A 19,572-nucleotide genomic window follows, 5' to 3' on the forward strand; every position below is an offset into this window, starting at 1 on the left:
TTCCCTTTAACATTTTCGTCACCCTTCTCTGCACCTTTTCTAATTCCTTTATATCTTTTTTGAGATCAATCTCAACATTTGCCGAGCTGTGACCTGCTTGCTGTTTTGGACCTGTGAGGCGAGTGTTACCAAGGCCTCTGATCTCGCTTGGGGAAGAAAAGCCCAAGCCTGCAATGCAAGGCTTCTATGTACTCCACATCGCTGAACAGGGAGAAGGTGGGACTTGGGGAAGTTGATCACAAACCCTAGTAGCTCCAACACCCAATAGTTAGGCATACACCCTCCTGCAATGTACTCTTGACCAACCAATCATCCAGATAGGGAAACACATATACACCCAAGTCTGCACAAAAACACTGCAACTACCGCTAGACACTTGGTGAATACCCTGGCAGCTGATGAGAGGCCAAAAGGCAGAACTCGATACTGGTAGTAGTGTTTCCCTATACAGAATCTGAGATACTTCCTGTGACTGGGAAGTATCAAAATGTGGGATAGGCATCCTTTTAAGTCCAGGGAGCAGAGCCAATCTTTTTCCTAGACATTTCTATAATCATCTTGCTAATCAGTGTGCACACCAGGCTCCTTAGGATGATGTAACATAGTAGATGAGAGCAGATAAAGACCTGTATGTTCCATCCAGTCTGCCCAACAAGATAAACTCATTACATATGGTATGTGATACCTGATCTTGACTTGACCTTGCCATTTTCAGGGCATAGCACATAGCATTGTCTTTGTTGCTCCACTCCAGCCCATCCAAATCTATTCAGCCACGATTAGGGCACAGACTGTGGAAAGTTTGATCAATCAATACTGGCTTTGTTTCCAATTACTAGTATTGCTCCCTATTCTCCGCTAAGTTTCTTTGGATCCATTCCTTCTAAACAGGATTCCTTTCCTTTATGTTTACCCCATGCATTTTTTAATTCAGTGACCATTTATATCTCCATCACCTCCCACGGCAGGGCATTCCCGGTATCTACTATCCTCTCAGTGAAAAAATATTTTCAGACATGATTCCTGAATTGGCCCCCTTTCAACCTCAATTCATGTCTTCTAGTTCAACCGCCTTCTTGTCTCTGGAAAGTGTTTGTTAGAGTCACCCAGATGTCAGAATATGGACGGCCTTGCTTGTCCTTGGAAAAAAAATTATTTTCTGGAATACATAAACAGCAGTTACTGATAATCAGAGAATTTGTGTAGCAAATTTGTATGAATGTATAACATTATTACTACTAAAATCAGTGACATGGAGGAGTCCTGGAGATTGAAACGTGCCCCTCCCCCCCCCCCCCCCCCGCACACTCTCTTTTTGAAATTGCAACAGACTGTATGTTCCTAAGGTCAGCACTGATGATTTTGCTAGTAGGAATATCAGTACAAAGTGACTTGAACAGACAGGTAAGGACTGTCTCTTGGTACTTCTAATTCCAATCCCGACTTACTACTATAAAGAGGAATGGTCCCACTTAACTTTCTGAGAAGTTCTGAGAGAAGATGACATTTCTCTGGTAAGTGAACATTATTTTGCTCTGTGCTTTGGGAACTTAAAGAATGGGGTTTTTAGAGGAGGAATTGTAAGTTATTGATAGGCAGAATAAAAAGTATAAAGAAAGCAAACTTTATCAGCTAGTCTCCATACTCTTTTCCCCCTAATTTTGAAACTCGAACTTTATACCAGAGCATTAACAGATAGCCTCTAGCAGGCATAGCAGGGCCTAATTCATTCTTAGGGGCAAAAAAGAGAAAAGCAAGCATTATTAACTAGCTTCCATAGTGTACAACCCTTTTCCCATAGCTTCAAACCAAAACTTTCTCTAGAGGTAGACACTTTTCCCATAGTTCTAAACTGAAACTTTTCTAGAGGTAGAAACTTAACAGCCAAAGAAAATTAAAAAGTATAGTAGCAAGGCTCAAATTTTGTTCTATAAGATAGTTATTGTCTGTTCTTTGCCTGCTGAAGAGGTCTCCCCACCCCCGTTCCTACTGCGCTAGTATCAGATGAAAAACAAAATAAGCACAGCCAGGAGGGGGCCAAATAATCCAAGGATCCACCCAAAGTAGAACATCCATCGTGTAAGGCCCATAACACCACATTAGGGAACATGGCATACCCGTGTGTTCAGGCATACTAAACTCCGATGGGGCATCTTGTATTATATATAACTTTCAGTATTTCAACCTGAAAAAGGACGGGTCTCTTACTGGAGAATATATTTCTTGCAACTATCAAGACCAACTCTTTTATGGTCCTGCTAAAAATGATTTGACAGTGATAGATTTCTTGACTGGTTTATCTTTCCAAAACAGGTTGATTCAAGCCTGGTTTTACCTTACTGCATGCAAAAAACTAAAAATCCATAGGGTAAACCCAGGCCTAGATCAGCCTGTCATGACAGAATCCTAAATAGTAGCAACATTCATGCTACTTGACCCCAGGGACAAGCAGTGGCTTTCCCTATGACTTTCTCAATAGCAGATTATGGTCTTTCCTCCAGGAACTTGTCCAAACCTTTTTTTAAACCCAGATATACTAAGATTAACTGCTGTTACCACATCCTCTGGAAATGAGTTCCAGAGCTTAACTACTCCTTGGATGAAAAAATATTTTCTCATATTCGTTTTAAAAGTATTTCTATGTAATTTCATCAAGTGTCCCCTGGTCTTTGTACTTTTTAAAAAAGTGAAAAATCAATTTACATTTACCCACTCTACACCACTCAGTATTTTGTAGACCTCTATCATATCCCAAGCTCCCCCCCCCTTCATCCGTCTCTTTTCCAAGCTGAAGAGTTTTAACCTCTTAAGTCTTTCCTCATATGAGGGGAGTTCCATTCCCTTAATCATTTTGGTTGCTCTTCTTTGAACATTTTCTAATTCCACTGATATGGCAACCAGAATTGCACACAATACCCAAGGTGTGATCGCACCATGGAGCGATACAGAGGCATTATAATATTCTTTTTCTTACTTTCTATCCCTTTCCTAATAATTCCTAGCATTCTGTTTGCTTTTTTGTTTGCAACCACACACTGGGCAGAAGATTTCAGTGTGTTATGTACAATGACACCTAGATCCTTTTCTTGGGTGCTGACTCCTAAGGTGGATCTTGGCATCAAGTAACTGCGATTTGGATTATTCTTCCTAATATGCATCCATTTTGCATTTGTCCACATTAAATTTCATCTGCCACTTGGATGCCCAGTCTTCCAGTTTCCTAAGGCCTTCCTGAACAAGACCCAACTACCATGCCTGACTCCAAGCAGTGCTGCTGTTCATTTGCCTTTCCATCCTCACAATCCCCTCTATAATCATCTGAGGTTTATACTGGATGAAAACCAAAATGTTATGATACTCTCATTAACATCTACTTTAAAGAAAACTTCTATTAAAAATAAACCATCTTATCATACAGGCTCACTTGCAGATGGAGATAAGGGACTGGCACAAATCACGTGGGCACCTCAAGCATTAATCAAGCAACCAGAGAGACAGATGGATAGACAGGCTTCATCTACAACTGGTTCTTTGTTCCGAAAATCCCAAGACCCCTTACTTTCAAAGCAGGTAAGGGGGAAGGGAGAGTTAGCACTAGTTTGAAGCGGGAAATGCCCTCCTCCCTATCCCTTTTCTGCCTTGTTACTGCTCTGACACAGAAGCATATGGCACACTGCACAATTATTGTCCTGTCAGAAAAAGTTCATTATTGTTACTTTTTAATATGTTCTTCAAAAATGATCCATTTTTATATAATTAAATGGAAAACAGAATGGAACAGAGAAATTTCTCAAATGTACATATATAGTATACTAAAAAGAAATATACGTAAGCACACAGCAACACTTCAAGTTAAATTAAAAGCTCATTAACTCCATCTTACAGAATATATTAAACCAATGTTTATAATATTAAGCCATTTTCAAGGTTTATATTCAAGAATAACATTTTTCCCTTAAAAAAAGTGGGGGGGATATAAACTCGAATTTTCAAGTATTCCTCTCCTTCCTTTCCTCCCTCCCCTGTGATATGTCATTCCTCCCGTTCCCTCCCTTCTCTGAGGTGTCCTGTTGCCTCCAGCCGCCCACCCGCTCCCCTCCCCAAACTAGATACTCCCTCTTCCTCCCTCCTCTCATCGTGCATACAAAGACCACCCTCCTGGACTCACCATAGGACCCTCCCTGGTTGCCCAGTGGTAAGCTAGGGCAAGAGCAATCCCCATACCTTCCTGTCCATGTAGTCTCTGTACTGAAAATGGCTGCAACAGTTCCAGTGGCAGTTCTGTGAGATTGCCACTGGAGGTCACAGCACCCATTTTAGGACTGGAGACAACATGGGCAGGACTCATGGCAGCCATTTTCATTAGAGACCGCATGAACAGGAACGTGTGGGGATCGCTCCTGCCCCAGGTGCAACTGGACCACCACCAGAGCAGGCCCTAAGGAAGGGCCTATGTGGATCCGGGAGGGAGGAGGGATGGGGTAGAGAAGAAATGCGAGTTTGGGGGGGGGGGGGGGAGGTTGGGCATTTCAGGCAATGGGAAGAAAGCTGGTTGCCACAGGGATTGAAGGTAGGCCCGAATATAAACCAAGATTCAATTTATGCCTTTTTTGGCCAAAAACTCTGTTTATATTTGAGTATATATGGTAATTTACCCATTTATGCTATTGATAAAATCATGTAGGGTAAAAAAAATTGCTATCTAAACGTAATTTTTAAAAGTATCATTCTATTTTGATTTCCCTAATTAGGATCTTCTCTTTGTTCTTTTTTGAGCAAACTGATTCTATTAAAAGCTTTGCATGAGTATCAAATACTTTTAGTCAAGGAATGGCCAACAAAGGAACAGTAATTAACTAAAACAAAAAGCTCCTGGTCACATCAACTGAATATGGCAAATTAAGACTAATGGCTGATGGGAAACCATGTTTTAAAAAAAAATATTAGTCAGTACATCTGTAATACCATTGCTGAAATGAAAAGAAACAAACAAAAAACAAAACAAAAACAGGAGCATCAAAATTACACCAGATAATTGAGGGCTTCCGGATACTTGTACCACATATCAAGCTGCTATCCAATGTTTCCAGAAACATGAACAAAATCACCACCACCAGCTGAGTCCAGCAGCATGCCCCCATCAAGGCTTTTCTCAGACAGATTTTACAAAGCAGAACAGGCAGTCTTGCCATAATTTGATCTTTTATTTTTACCTCTTTTACCAAGAGATGATCCAGCAAACACACAACCCGTTGAAGTCTCAGCAACAATACTAGGGAAAAAAAACAGCAAGTTAGTTATACACATTACAAAAAGTTTTTTTGCACTATGAAGCTTTTTTGCATCAGAGTTAGAAAACGCTTACCCAACTTTAGAAGAGAAGAATATTTTGTTTTCCTAATATTTAGATGTTGTGTCATTGTTTAAGAAGATACCAAAGGCATAGAGGATGACACATGACCTTCAGGCAGGGAGTTATGGATGAAACACCTTTATTGTAGCACCACCATTAGAGACCTGACACGGGTCCGTGTATCGGAGGGTGCGCCACCTGCTTCAGGGCTCACGTACAAACACTAGGTATAAAATAATCATAAACACAAAACAAAAATAAAATCTTAAAATCAAAGATATAGCTGTGACTGTGTATAAAAATTATAACAACACATATGAACTGCCCACATGAACATCTAATATAATAATTTGCTCCTCCAACATTCCAATGTGGCTCACTGGGATCGTAACCATCTCCTCACATCAATTGGAACTTGGACGTGTCACTTGGAACATTGGAGGAGCAATTGTGCAGAAGCAGGCTTTTCAAGTCATTTAATAAGAACAAACTCATCTTACTCTTCCTTTGATCTGTGTGGTGGTGGCTCTGAAAAGAGCCTTTGGGTTTATAACAGAATCAAGCAAGACACACAGCCTCACGATCCCTCCCCCCTTCCTTCCAGTTCCAGGTACCCTCCCTCCGATTTTTAAAACTAATCTTCACTTACCACGTCGGGGTTACGGCAGCCGGCAACAGCGGAACACAGCGTGCAGCCTCGGCCCTTCTCTCTCTGTCATCTCTGGTCCCGCCCTCATTTCCTGTTTCCGCAATGGAGGGACCAGAGCTGAGAGAGAAGGGCCGAGGCTGCACGCTGTGTACCGCTGCTGGCGCCTGCCATAACCCCGATGTGGTAAGTGAAGATGAGTTTTAAAGATCGGAGGGAGGGTGTGTGGAACTGGGAGGGAGGGAGGGACGACCCTGGAACTGGGAGGAGGGGGGAACCCTGGAAATAGGAGGGATGGAGGGGGGACCCACTGGAAATGGGAGGGGGGACACTGGAACTCGGAGGGGGGCCTGAAACTGGGAGGGAGGGGGCCTGGAACTCGGAGGGGGGGAAGTGTGATGATAGAGGGGCCAGGGGACAGATGCTGCACATGGATGCATGGAGGGGGCAGGGCACAGAGGACGTTGCCTGCATATGGATGAATTCAGGAGAGAGAGCATAATTGGTGCACACGGGACACACATTACACTCACAGACAGGCACACACATTCAGTCTCTCTCTCAATCACACACTCTCTCTCTCTCTCTGACACACACTCTTTCTGTCTCACACATACTCTCTCCTAATAGTTCCCTTTAAAACATAATTGCCATTAGAGGACAACCTTGCTAGCGCCCGTTTCATTTTGTTCAGAAACGGGCCTGTTTTACTAGTTATACATAAAAATTAATCATAACTGACATATGAACACTGATGTGGAGAAAACATTTCTATAATATGAAAGGAAAGGACATGAAACACTTTAAAAAGGCAATTTTAGTGTCTATGGTATTACAGAAACTTTTTCTCCACACCAGTGTTCATATGCCAGTTATGATTATTCTTATGTATAATGCATATTTTCATGTGGGCAGTTTATATGTGTTATGTTATCATTTTTATACATAGGTCACAGTTATATCTTTATGTTTTTAAGATTGTATTTTTATTTTATTTTGTGTTTATGATTATTTTAGACCTAGTGTTTCTACGTGACCCCTAAAGCAGGCAGTATACTTACTGAAACACAGACCCATGTTGGGTCTCTATTGCTGGTGCTGCAATAAAGGTGTTTGATCCATAACTTCCTGCCTGAAGGCCATGTGTCATCCTCTACTCCTGCGGTGTCTTCCTCGGATTGTCGTAGAAGAATTTCCTGTTTTTCGTCTTTGGATACCAGTTTTAGTGTAGGTAGAACCAGTCCATTGGTGACAATCCAATTGTATTTTCATGATATTCACAATGAATTTGCATGAGTACTTACTGTGGATACCCTGGTCACATCGGGGGGAGCGGGAGGGCCACTAGACACCAGGAAAATTCTTTTATTATCAGGGGGGAGGGAGAAAACAGGGTCAGGTTGAGTCAAGTCAGATGGGAGAGTGCCAGTCTTGGGAGAGGTGCCAGACATTTTGGGAGGCGGGTAAGTGCCAGAGGGACATTTTAAATATTTCTGGAGCAGAGAGCAAAGAAATGGGGCTGATGCTGACCTTGGAGGCTCTACACTGCCTTAGAACTACCAGTACATTTCCGCAATTGAGCCCCCGAAGTACACATCAGCTCACAGCCCTTTAGCATGCATTTTAAACCTCTGCACAGAAATCCTTTTAACATGCAGCGTTCATTAACAAGCAGGTAAACTATTCGTAAAAAGACACATGCAAATCAATGGTAGCCTTCTACTACAGCCCCAAAAAATGGGAACAAAAGATCTCTGCGAAAACTAGGCAGAGGAAACGTACTAATACCTGAATAATTTCTATAATCATATCTAATCATTTAGAATAAAATACTTGGATTTATTGGAAGGACAGGGCTTCTTTTACTTTCTCAGCTATTTCTGAATTTGTGAAGAGAAGATTTACTGTGTAGCCAGGAGCAGGGAAAAATCAAAGAGAACGCACACCCTAGCACTGTAAAGCTTTTAGCTTTATACCATTAGTTTTCAAATCACTAGCAAATATCTGAATATCCTTCCAAAGAATCTAACAAAATATATACATTTAGTCTTCAGAGAAACACAGTAAATTTGTTGTGTTCCCTTATTTTTAGCAACACTTTAGCAGTCCCAGCATAGAATAAAATAATATGGAGAATACATGTTTTTCTCACATTAATCCATTTCCATTGCCAATGGACTTGTCTTTTGGCTCCTGAACAGCTTGGATATTCACATACAGGTCCTTGATATCTTTTCTGATGCATTTCACTGCTGCTGTTGACATATCTTTTGCAATCTGGTTTGGTAACAAAAACAACAAATCATTTCTGGATGGACCATACATGTCTTTATTTCCCATCATCTACTATGTTACTTTAAATGCAATTTCTAGAAGATTAGCCGTCTTTGGGGTCCTTTTACTAAGCTAAGGTAAAAAGTGGCATTAGGGTGCTCTTAGGCAGGTCTTTCCCATACGCCAAGGCCACTTTTACCGCAGCTGTAAAAATGCATAAGCATTTACCATAAGGCTACCATATTTTGTCCCCCAAAAAGGACACATGCCCTGCCCCGTTTCACACCCTCGCCCCGCCCGTCACATTTTCCCCTCCACCGTCACTCCCCCTCCCCTTACCTTACTACTGCCCTGGTGGTCTAGTGACCTCTTCAGGGCAAGAAAGAGCCCCCTCTTTCCTGCCCGGAGCGCTGCCCTGCATGCATCCTTCCTGTTCGTGATCTTGGCGCCGATTCAAAATGGCCGCCGAGAGTTGAAGTCTCGCGAGGTCACTTCAACTCTTGGCAGCCATTTTGAATTGGAGCCGAGATCACGAACAGGAAGGATGCATGCAGGGCAGCTCTCCGGGCAGGAAAGAGGGGGCTCTTTCCTGCCTCGAAGGTGGAAGAGGTCACTAGACCACCAGGGCAGTAGTAAGTAAGGGGAGGCGAGGCTAGCAATCTGCCCGTTTGTCCGGATTTCTGGACAAATGGGCAGGCTGGCGGGCGGGCCTTCTTATAGGATGGCCCGCCCACCAGCCTGCCCGTTTGTCCAGAAATCCGGACAAACGGGCAGATTGGCAAAACCCGCCCGGTTGCCCGGACATGTCCTCAAAAAGAGGACATGTCCGGGGAAATCTGGATATATGGTAACCCTAATTTACTGCCACCCATTTTGTAAGCAGTAAGGGCTCCTGCATTATCTGCACACTAACCAGTTAGTGCGCGATAATGTAGATGTGCTAACTGGTTAATGCAGGGATGCCCACTCTCCACCCATGACACGACCCCTCAAAAAAAAAATGTTTTAGCATATGGCTAGTGCATGCAGATTTCAATGTTACTGTAGGACCACTGAGCGCATCCTGTGGTATTCCCTTTTTTGCTGTGTTAGGGCCTAACACAGCATAGTAAAAAGGACCCCTTTGTGTATAACACACTAGTCTGCTGGCATATTATAATGTGGCTGCTATGTTAGTTTGCTTAAGATATGCAAAAACAAAAAAGTCTAACACGTTTAGGTGAATTTACAATTTAGTCTGTATGTAAAAATTTAGCTCGGTTGGCAAACTCACTTCAAAAGTGTGTACTGTGGTGAAAGTGAATCTTCAGCTATCAAGGGAAACTTGTAAATCCCTCCTCAAGTGCATTCTGGAGATACTTCAAGGTAATCTCTGCTTTAATATATGAATTATCCATTTCCAAAGTTTAGAAGAAAAAAGTCAAAACACTTTCTGGCAACAACCTTACCATCACTTCTGAGCAACTCTACCCCAACAGCATTTCCACTATCACTCACCCAATTCTTTCATAGTTCAGACTGGCAGAAAAAAAAAAACCCTTCTAGACACTCAGCAATATGATCCTTTCTCTTGGGAAAAGTTACAGGTGAGATACTTGGGCATAAGAAGTACATAAGTATTGCCACACTGTGACAGACCAAAGGTCCATCAAGCCCAACATCCTGTTTCTAACAGTGGCCAATCCAGGTCACAAATACCTAGCAAGATCCCCAAAAAATTCAATACATTTTATGCTGCTTATCCTAGAAATAAGCAGTGGATTTTCCCCAAGTCAATTTAATAATGGTCTATGGACTTTTCCTTTAGGAAGCTGTCCAAATCTTTTTAAAACCCCGATAAGCTAACCGCCTTTACCACATTCTCTGGCAACGAATTCCAGTTTAATTATACATTGAGTGAAGAAAAAGTTTCTCCGATTCATATTAAATTTACTAGTTTGTAGCTTCATCACATGCCCCCTAGTCCTAGTATTTTTGGAAAAAGTAAACTATTTGCGTCTACCCGTTGCACTCCACTCATTGACCTCTATCATATCTCCCCTCAGCTGTTTTTTCTCCAAGCTGAAGAGCCCTAGCCACTTCAGCCTTTCCCCATAGGGAAGTCGTTCCATCCCCTTTATCATTTTCGTCACCCTTCTCTGTACCTTTTCTAATTCCACTATATCTTTTTTGAGATGCGGCAACCAGAATTTAGCACAATATTCGAGGTGCGGTTGCACCATGAACCGATACAAAGGCATTATAATGTCCTCACTTTTGTTTTACATTCCTTTCCTAACAATACCTAACATTCTATTTGCTTTCTTAGCCGCTGCAGCACACTGAGCAGAGGGTTTCAACGTATCATCAACGATAACACCTAGATCCCTTTCTTGGTCGGCGACTCCTAACGTGGAACCATGATTTATGTAGTTATAGTTCGGCGTTCTCTTTCCCACATGCATCACTTTGCACTTGCTCACATTAAACGTCATCTGTCATTTAGATACCCACTCTCCCAGTCTCGTAAGGTCCTCTTGTAATTTTTCACAATCCTCTCACGATTTAACAACTTTGAATAACTTTGTGCCGTCAGCAAATTTAATTACCTCACTAGTTACTCCCATCCCTAGGTCATTTATAAATATGTTAAAAAGCAGCGGTCCCAGCACAGAGCCCTGGGGAACCCCACTATCTACCCTTCTCCATTTTCTATCTTTTAACCAGTTTTTAATCCACAATAGAACACTACCTCCTATCCCATGACTCTCCAATTTCTTCTGGAGTCTTTCATGAGGTACTTTGTCAAATGCCTTTTGAAAATCCAGATACACAATATCAATCAGCTCACCTTTATCCACGTTTGTTCTCCCCTTCAATGAAATGTAATATTTTTGAATTTTTAAATCTGTTTATTGATATACCAACCATTTGCAGATTGTACATTCAAAATATTGTAACACATGAACCATAACAGTGCATTCAATAAACTGACTCAGTGGTGAACATTCAATAGTTTTTCATTTTTTTCCCCGTTACCTCCCTTCCCACTCCCCACCCGTGTTCTACCCTCCCTCTTGCCCCTTGGCCATTTACCCGAGTCCTTTCCTCCCCTTATCCTTCTATCTTATTCTCTATCCCTTCCCCCCCAACCAAACCCCCCCCCCCCCCCCCCCCCCCCCCCCCGGGCGCAAAGAAATGTAATATATTGGTAAGGAAAGATTTCCGTGCACTAAATCCATGTTGGCTTTGTCTCATTAATCCATGCTTTTGAATAGTCTCTACCATTCTGCTCGGCACTGCTATCATGAAAAAGGCATCAAACCTCACTCCCGCAAACTGAAATTTACGACAGTATTACATCACTTGTGTTCTTGAAGCAAATTTAAAGGCTAGTTTCACCACCATAAAAATAAAATGCTTAAATTCTGGCTTGTGTCCCCACTATTTTGATACATTTTAGAGGGGTTGTTTCATAAATATAATGTACTCGTTTAAGCATAATGAAATAGGAAAAGGGGGGGGGGGGTCAGCTCTGTTTCCCAGAATCTCTCACTACCAATGCACATTTCAAAAGATGCTTCAGCACAGTGGCAGATCTAGTCAGGAAAAGAAAAAACAAACAAACAAAAAAAAAAAGATAAGAAAATTTTCTGGAGCACTTAGAAATAAAATTATGCAAACTTGTGACTGTCTGGTGAGAAAGGAAGTAGACTAAAAAGATGAGAAAAAGCTATGCCACAAGTAAACTGCACCCCCCCCCCCCCCAAAAAAAAAAAAAAAAGTTTTTAATTGTAATGCAAGAAAAAGTTACACATATACTCTACAGATCAGAACATTCCCATAACTCCCAGCCCCCATTCCCAGGACAGTAGTGATATCAAAGATAAACCTGGACAGGAAGATTGCTACATTAAAAAAAAAAATCTCCTTACGAACATATAGAACAAGGTACAGCTGTCCAGGTTTCATAACTCTGCCAAACCCCATAGAAGTTAGTTAAGTGTCCATGTGCCATAAGTAAACTTCTCCTTACCAAGCCTCCCCTCCTTTAGATTGTAAGCTCTTTGAGCAGGGCCTGTCCTTTTATGTTAAATTGTACAGCGCTGCGTAACCCTAGTAGCGCTTTAGAAATGTTAAGTAGTAGTAGTAGTTGTGTGCCATCAAATTACACCTCCCATCAGTTCTAGTGAATTTTGCAGGAATTACAATTAACACTCTGTAGCACTGCAACAGCTCTACCTGAAAAGGAGTCTACCATCATTGAGGGAACAAAATAACCAAAACAGATCAGCTGTTAAGTGTAAGAAGTGCCAGGGAAACAAAGAGATCCATTTTAAAAGTGCTCAGTAACATACAAGAAATAGAAGAAAAATTACAACTGTCAGACCTTCTCTTTCCATAAAGACATTATTTTGTACATTAGTAATAAGTCTGACATATAATTTACCTTGCCTTTCCAGGAAAATTACTTAAACCACAGACAACAGTGCCGTTGAGATCTGTAGAGTAAATTGAAGCCCTCCTCTTCCTTTTACAATGTTCTCACTGACCTTTCAGTATAGCGTTACTGCCCATACTTGGGTTAATGTGTTCACTTTCACATACACTTCATTTTTTTTAATGTACTGTACATTGATTTATCACCTCTATCAAGCAAAATCAAAGTGTTTCACAATAATAAAATAAAATAAACTATCCCATACAATCTTCCCTAAAGTACCATAAAACAAATGCCAAAACCTTCCAATCTATTTTCTCCTTACCAAGCCTCCCCAACTAACCAACACTACCTTGAATTGTTCTATGAATTCTTGGCTATCAACCAAAAACCCCAACTCTGTTCTACACACTTTTCATTCTAATGTATACCTACCTTAAGAGCCACAATTTCATAGCCTTTCTAAAGTGCAAATAGTCTGATCATCCACAGATCTCCTTTAGCGATGCATTCCAACAAATAGGTGCTACCACAGAAAAAGCCCTCTCTGATCTGCCTCAACAAAACATGCCGTAGTGCTGGAAAAATCAGTCCAGTCGTACTTACTTTGTATGGCAGGACTCCAGCAACAAAGGCTCGTCCATAGATCTTGGTCACAGCACCTCGCTCAGTTAGGTTTATTGGGCTCAGCTGCTTAACGGGTGACATCCGGACTACGACCTCACCACCACCCCGAGGATAGTAGCCTCTGCAAAGACAGAAAGAGCTGATCAGATGAACGCCTATACTAGTTGCTGTCGCTACCTCTTAAAGAAGTAAGAGAAGAACATACTGAATCCTTTTCTAACTTTTTTCCTTAGTAGCTTGCTTTGTCTTGTTCTGTAATCACATTCAGATTATTTCTGTGTTGGTATGTTGCCTACAGCAGTGTTTCCCAAGTTTTTAAAGCCCAAGGTGCACCAGCTTCTGAGAGAAGGCTATGTAGACATGGGAGAGAACACATGCAGACAGAAGAAAAAAAAAACATAGAAACAATGAAAGCCCCACCAGAGACTTGCAGGACTCCAATGAGGTGGCTCAAGAGGGTGCAGTGGAGGAGGTACGGTATGTTACACAAAGCAGGTCCTAGTTATCCACACCATAAATGCTGCCTACTAATTTACACATTCTCAGCCCTTGCTGTATCTAGGAAGAAAAGGGACACATATGACTACATGTGCTGAGAAAGGATTCCCTGTACAGTTAACAGCTACTGGTGATGTTTCTTGTTACCGTCAGAGGTGCTGAAAGCACAGCTCATGTAGTTAGTAATGGTCTAGACTTGATCATATAGCCATGTTTTTTTTTTTCCTGCGGCACACCTGATTGGGTCTCAAGGTGCACCGATATACCATAAAACAATAGTTGGGAAACACTGTCAAGAAGGTTTAAGGATCAGCTAGAGAATCCCACCCTAAATTCTTAGCCCTTTGTTTAAGGGATGTCTTTTAAACGTACTCCAATCTGACTGGTGTAGGATGGCTTCTAGAAAGCAAAGGTTCAAAACTGAAAACTTTTTCTTAGAACAAGTCATTGACTCAATTGCCATCAATATGCAGCGTAACAACAAATGAGTTGAACAAGTCATTTTAGCAGCTAGTCCCCCACAGGAAGCTTGAATAGACTTACACAAAAACTTATTTTATTCACTTAAATGTCACAAAGACTGAGCTCCAAGGTCTAGCTCTGTGACTATGAAACAAGCGTACTAATAAAAGGTTGCTTTCTCTGTTCCAGTATACCAGAGAGCACATGAAAGCCCATGGTAGCCTTATTTTACCACACTCTTAATATAATATGAAATGATTTCTTCTTCTAATAGCTTTATATTTCTTTTCTTTTTTTTCATTTCACAAACCCATGCCGGTTCTTTGTAAAGATGAAAATTGGCAGAATAACAGTGCCAACAATTTGAACTTAATCCTTACAAATGATAAGATGATTTTTCTAGTATTGCTATTCCTTAAGGCCAAAGTCCTCAGTTTTATATTACCTCACCTCCCACAAGCCTACCTAACTGGCTTTGCTGTGTCATACTTAGGAACCAGTTGCGTAGTAATTACTAGAATATACTCCTAGAAGATGTCACCTTGCACTTAGAGACAACAACATTACTCAGCAATTAGTGCTGCTCCAGCATACACACCACACAGAGGAGAAGCAGCACCACCACCACCAAGAAGAATAAGAAAAAAAAAACATGGTGTTACTGCACAAACACAAAGGAAAATAAAAAGGTGTCAGTTCACCATTAGATGAATGGAGTTATGTTTTTCAGAGCCTGGCTTTTTAGGAACTTTCAAAATAATTTGGATTTTAATTTAACTATCCTCTTTTCAAAGCAGAGTTCAAGGTGAGGTATTTCCCTGCTCCATGGACAGTGATGTGGCTCACACCGGCTTCCTCAGTTCTCAGCATGTTGCTCTAACCACTATGCCACTCCACTAGTCAATAGCTTGGTAAAAGTTAAATGCTCTTACCTTGTTTTTATGTCACAGTCAAACCGCAAAGAAAACTTTTCCACAACTGATTTAAAGACCTGTGAAGTAAGCAAAACATGGTATAGAGATACATCAGTTAAAACTTGTTCCAATAACCAAGCAATCCAGTCTCACCACAACAAACATACACAGGTCCTTATAAGTTGACAGAGAACCACAAAATTGGTCAACTGGTCCTAGGGCACATTCAGCTCCCTTTCTTGCTCCCCCCATCGCCCCCAACCACCAACTGCATTCTACTTCATCACTTGACAAGCAGAGGGAGGAAATATTTTGCACTGTTTTGGGAATTCAGTTTTGATTAATATCCATTTTCCATCTATTAATATAATGAGCTAATGGTGATTTCTGGGAGAGCAAGGAGAGATACTCTTCATCATGCTTTCATGTGATCAAAACTTGATTATTGTAATGATATTTAAACAGGTGTTACCAGCTTAATTTTAAGAGATTGCAATCTCTACTACAGCTGTAACAAAGAGAATATTTTACTATTCTGGCCAAATATGAATAATGAAAATTATTATTCGGCCAAATACGAATACTAAATACAAATAATGAGAATTGAGCTTTAACATAAATACTAAAAGAAGCAACATGAAATCAGAGATCAATTGTTTATTTCAATAGGATTTAGCACAGTAGAGCCCTGGATTATTCATATTTGAATTTAAATCACTATTTTGCCCAATACAAATAATTTCATTCAGTTATCACTGTTTTTCTTGATTCTAACTCCAACATATATATAAAGGGAGGAAAAAAAAAGGCTTCGGACGCTCAATTAACCTGACTACATATTTAGTAGCAGGTATCATACTACTCAGTGTTTACTTTGAAAATGAGTTTTCTTTATGTAAACTACCTGGCAAGCATCCTCATGAGTCTTTATTTTTCGTTTTCAACAATTTTTTTGCACTTATCTTTTGCGTTTCGGACTAATGGGTGACGCCCAACAGCGCGCTCCTATTTCGTAAAGTGCTTCATAAGGAGCAGACCACACAGTCTATTTCGCTCTCTCTTTTGTATTTTCGTTTTATGTAATTGGGGCCAAATCGAATACGAATATTTGGTACAGCCCTAAATTCTCTACAAAATACTGCTGCACATTTAATGCAAAGCACGTTTCCCCCTTGCTTCGTCAACTACACCAGCTTCATTCATTCATTTGGATGCCCAGTCTTCCAGTTTCCTAAGGTCTTCCTGCAATTTTTCACAATCTGCGTGTGTTTTGACAACTTTAATTTTGTAGATGACACAAAACTATTCAATCACCTCACTGGCTGTTCCGATTTCCAGATCATATCTCTCCTTGCTCACTTTGTTTATATTTTTGGTTGTTTGTGAGTGCTGTGGGTGTTGATATAGTGTTAAACTGAGGTACAGCATCAGAATGGTTGCATGATCTTAAGGATGTTTGTGAGTGTACATTAGTCAAGGGGGGGAGGAAGGAAAGAGGCGGATCACTAAGGAAGTATAATGTATGATGAGCTTGGGAGGGGGTGGGAAGGGATTTGACAAAAAGTTTTGGGGAGTGGCTTTGAGGGGGTGGGGGAAGTAGGGGAGATATAGACTGTTGCTATAGTTTATTTTGTTATGTTATCTGAGGCATGAGGTTTAGCTGTGTTTATTTGGCACTCTCTTACACAATGATGACTACTGACAATGTTACTAAAAGATTGTACCTGGAATGTGGGAGGTCTTAATGCTTGCTCAAAGTTTTCAAGGAAGTTTTAAACTTCTTGAATGATGGTTCTGATCTTGTGGTAAACTGTTCCACTGAGAAGGGGTCAGAACACTGAAGCAAGAGGTTCTAGTGAAGTCAAAACAAATAGTATGGTGTGAAAGCATAAAAGGTTATATGAGAAGTGTCCGCTAGGGAACATGAGGGACTAGCAGAGTAGAAAAAGTTGTAAAAGCCTGTCTAGAACACCAAGGATCTTGAATGAGAGTTCATAAGCAACAGGGAGCCAGTGGAAAGAGTTGTACTTCTTGGTGCCAAAAAGTAGCTTAATTGGATAGTTTTGAATAGTTTGTAGCCTTCGCAATTTAGAATACCTCAGAGACTTAATACAAGGAGTTGCAATAAACCAGATGATTGCCAATGAGGGCAAGGAGGAGGGCCCACAGGGCCTGCTTGTCTAACCGAGAGGAAGTAGCACAAATCTACTTTGAAGGAAGGAAGGAAGGAAGGAGATTTCACTACACTGGAAATGTGGAGATTAAATGCAGGGTCCTGTCCAGGATGATGCTTAAGATCTTAAGAGAATTTTCTGGGGAGATCTGAATGCCCTCAACAGATAATGCAATTCGTAAGGTGACTGACTTCCAAAATAAGGATAACAGTATCAGTCTTGTTCAGATTTAGCTCATTTTTAGCTAGCTGTTCAGAAATTCTAGCACGTTTAGAACAGAGTTCAGAAATGTGGCCACAAAAGGTGATACAAGAATAATGAGCAGCTGAATATCATCTGCATACATAAAGAATGTGAAGCTCAGTGATTGAATCAAAAGGCAAGAGTCTCTAGAAAGACACTATATGACAAAATAAGAACTGGGTCCTGGGGCACCCACAGGGCAGATTCTGGGGTTAGAAGTAACCTGGGACCAGGACACAGAAAAGGACCTAGCCCCATGATAAGACTGGCCTGCAAATCAGAAAGTCACTATAAGTATGGAGTGGCTTACCAGGTCAAAGGCAGCAGATAATTCCAGAGAAAAAGGTGGACCTCTTTACCCCTATCAAGATTAGTTCTGATGATGTCAAGTAGTCCAAGTACTGTTCTTTCAGTGTGCTCCTTGAGCGAGCTCCTTGGGGTGATGATGAATAAACTTCTCCAGTCCTCTAGGTATGCCTCTGGGCCCTCTCTCTCTGTTTCCACTTCTTATACCCTCTGCTTGTCAGTGTAATTTATTTTATCTTTCTTCTCTTTCTTCCCAGTGACCTTGATTCTAGTATTTTGGGGCAAGTGCCCTTTACATTCCCTTTCAAGGCCTCGCATACTTATTCCCTGCTCTCTGCCTCTGAAGTCACTTCCCTATTCCTCTTTCCGTCCTGACCCCACTAAATTAATGCATCTCTTTCTTACCTCTGAAGTCACTTCCTCTTTCCATCCTATCCCTTCTAAATTAATGCATCTTTTTCTTCTTCTACTTAATTTAAGGTCCCTCCATCCCAAAACAGCCTTAATCTATGATTTAGTATCCTCCTTTCCCCCCCTCTGTTTCACAGAGACATGGCTGAAGACAGATGAGGACCCTCTTCTATTGCATCTCCCTGCTGACTTTGCCGCATTTTACATCTGCAGGTTCTCTAAAATGAAAGGAAGCAGCTTTGCTATCCTTGCCCCAACCTTCCTATCACTGAAATTAACTCCTTTCCTGGACTCCTCTTTATTTCCTTAATCACTTTTGCTCCATATTAATTTGTCTCCTCCGCTGCATCTACTCTTCCTTTATATTCTGCCAGTATTAGACATTAGTACTCAGGATCATTTAGCTCTATCACTTTCTTATGCTGTCTTCCATTACTTCAATTTAGTTATACTCAGGGATTTTAATTTCCATGTTGATTCTTCTACAAGGCCACATGATAAAGCTTTTGACTCTAATTTCTGATCTAGACCTGTATCAACATGTTCCCTTTCCCACCCATGCTGCAGACCATAACCTTAATTTAGTACTGGCATGACATTCTGATCATCTCTCTCTTTCTAACTTTACCTCCCAACCTATTCCTTGATCTGACCATTTCCTTCACCCTTTCTCTTACATGTTCTCCCCCCCCCCCCCCCCCCTTTTCATACTATTGATCCCACCAATCTTGCCCTCTTCTCCTCTAAATTCCCTTTGGATTTTATTTCTCTTCCTTTAACCGAACAAGTATCTACCTAGAATTCCACTCTTCCGACGGTGGCCAATGATGCTTCCCCTCTTTGCCAGGCATGCAAACCTTCTAGGAAGCTCTGGTTGCAGGCTCATCTTTGCTTACTTAAGCAACAACTAAGGTGGGCTACGGGTCCAATACCATCACCTACATAGTCTCCATTGCTCAAAACCTAGACAGGTCTACTGCTAATACTATACACAGCTTATCAACAAGGCCTCCAATCACCCCAAATAACTTTTTGCCATTCTTAACCAGCTTTCCACTGTTGTCCCCCTGGTTTATTTGTGGGTTCACCATCTGCCCTTGAACTTGTGACTCATTTCTCATTGAAACTTAGCACTCTGCAACCACCTATCTCCTCAGAAACACAATCTACAAACTCCTGCACCACAGTCTTAGCTTCACCCAGTTTCCCCCCTCCGACTGTCATCCAAGCCAACTACCTGCTCC

General features: G+C 41.2%; 1 protein-coding gene across 1 annotated transcript in view; it reads right to left on the reverse strand.

Moving 5' to 3' along the window:
• The window catches only part of RTCA (RNA 3'-terminal phosphate cyclase), a 51,261-nt gene that overhangs the window by 12,851 nt on the left and 18,838 nt on the right, over window positions 1-19,572 (reverse strand). Inside the window, exons 5-8 of the mRNA XM_030206502.1 lie at window positions 15,213-15,271; window positions 13,300-13,441; window positions 8,152-8,276; window positions 5,214-5,272 (exon numbers count right to left, since the gene is read on the reverse strand). Of these exons, the coding sequence (XP_030062362.1) occupies window positions 5,214-5,272; window positions 8,152-8,276; window positions 13,300-13,441; window positions 15,213-15,271 (385 nt within the window). The remainder of the gene's footprint in view (window positions 1-5,213; window positions 5,273-8,151; window positions 8,277-13,299; window positions 13,442-15,212; window positions 15,272-19,572) is intronic.

The sequence above is a fragment of the Microcaecilia unicolor genome, chromosome 6 (assembly GCF_901765095.1).
Source record: "Microcaecilia unicolor chromosome 6, aMicUni1.1, whole genome shotgun sequence".
Classification (NCBI taxonomy): domain Eukaryota; kingdom Metazoa; phylum Chordata; class Amphibia; order Gymnophiona; family Siphonopidae; genus Microcaecilia; species Microcaecilia unicolor.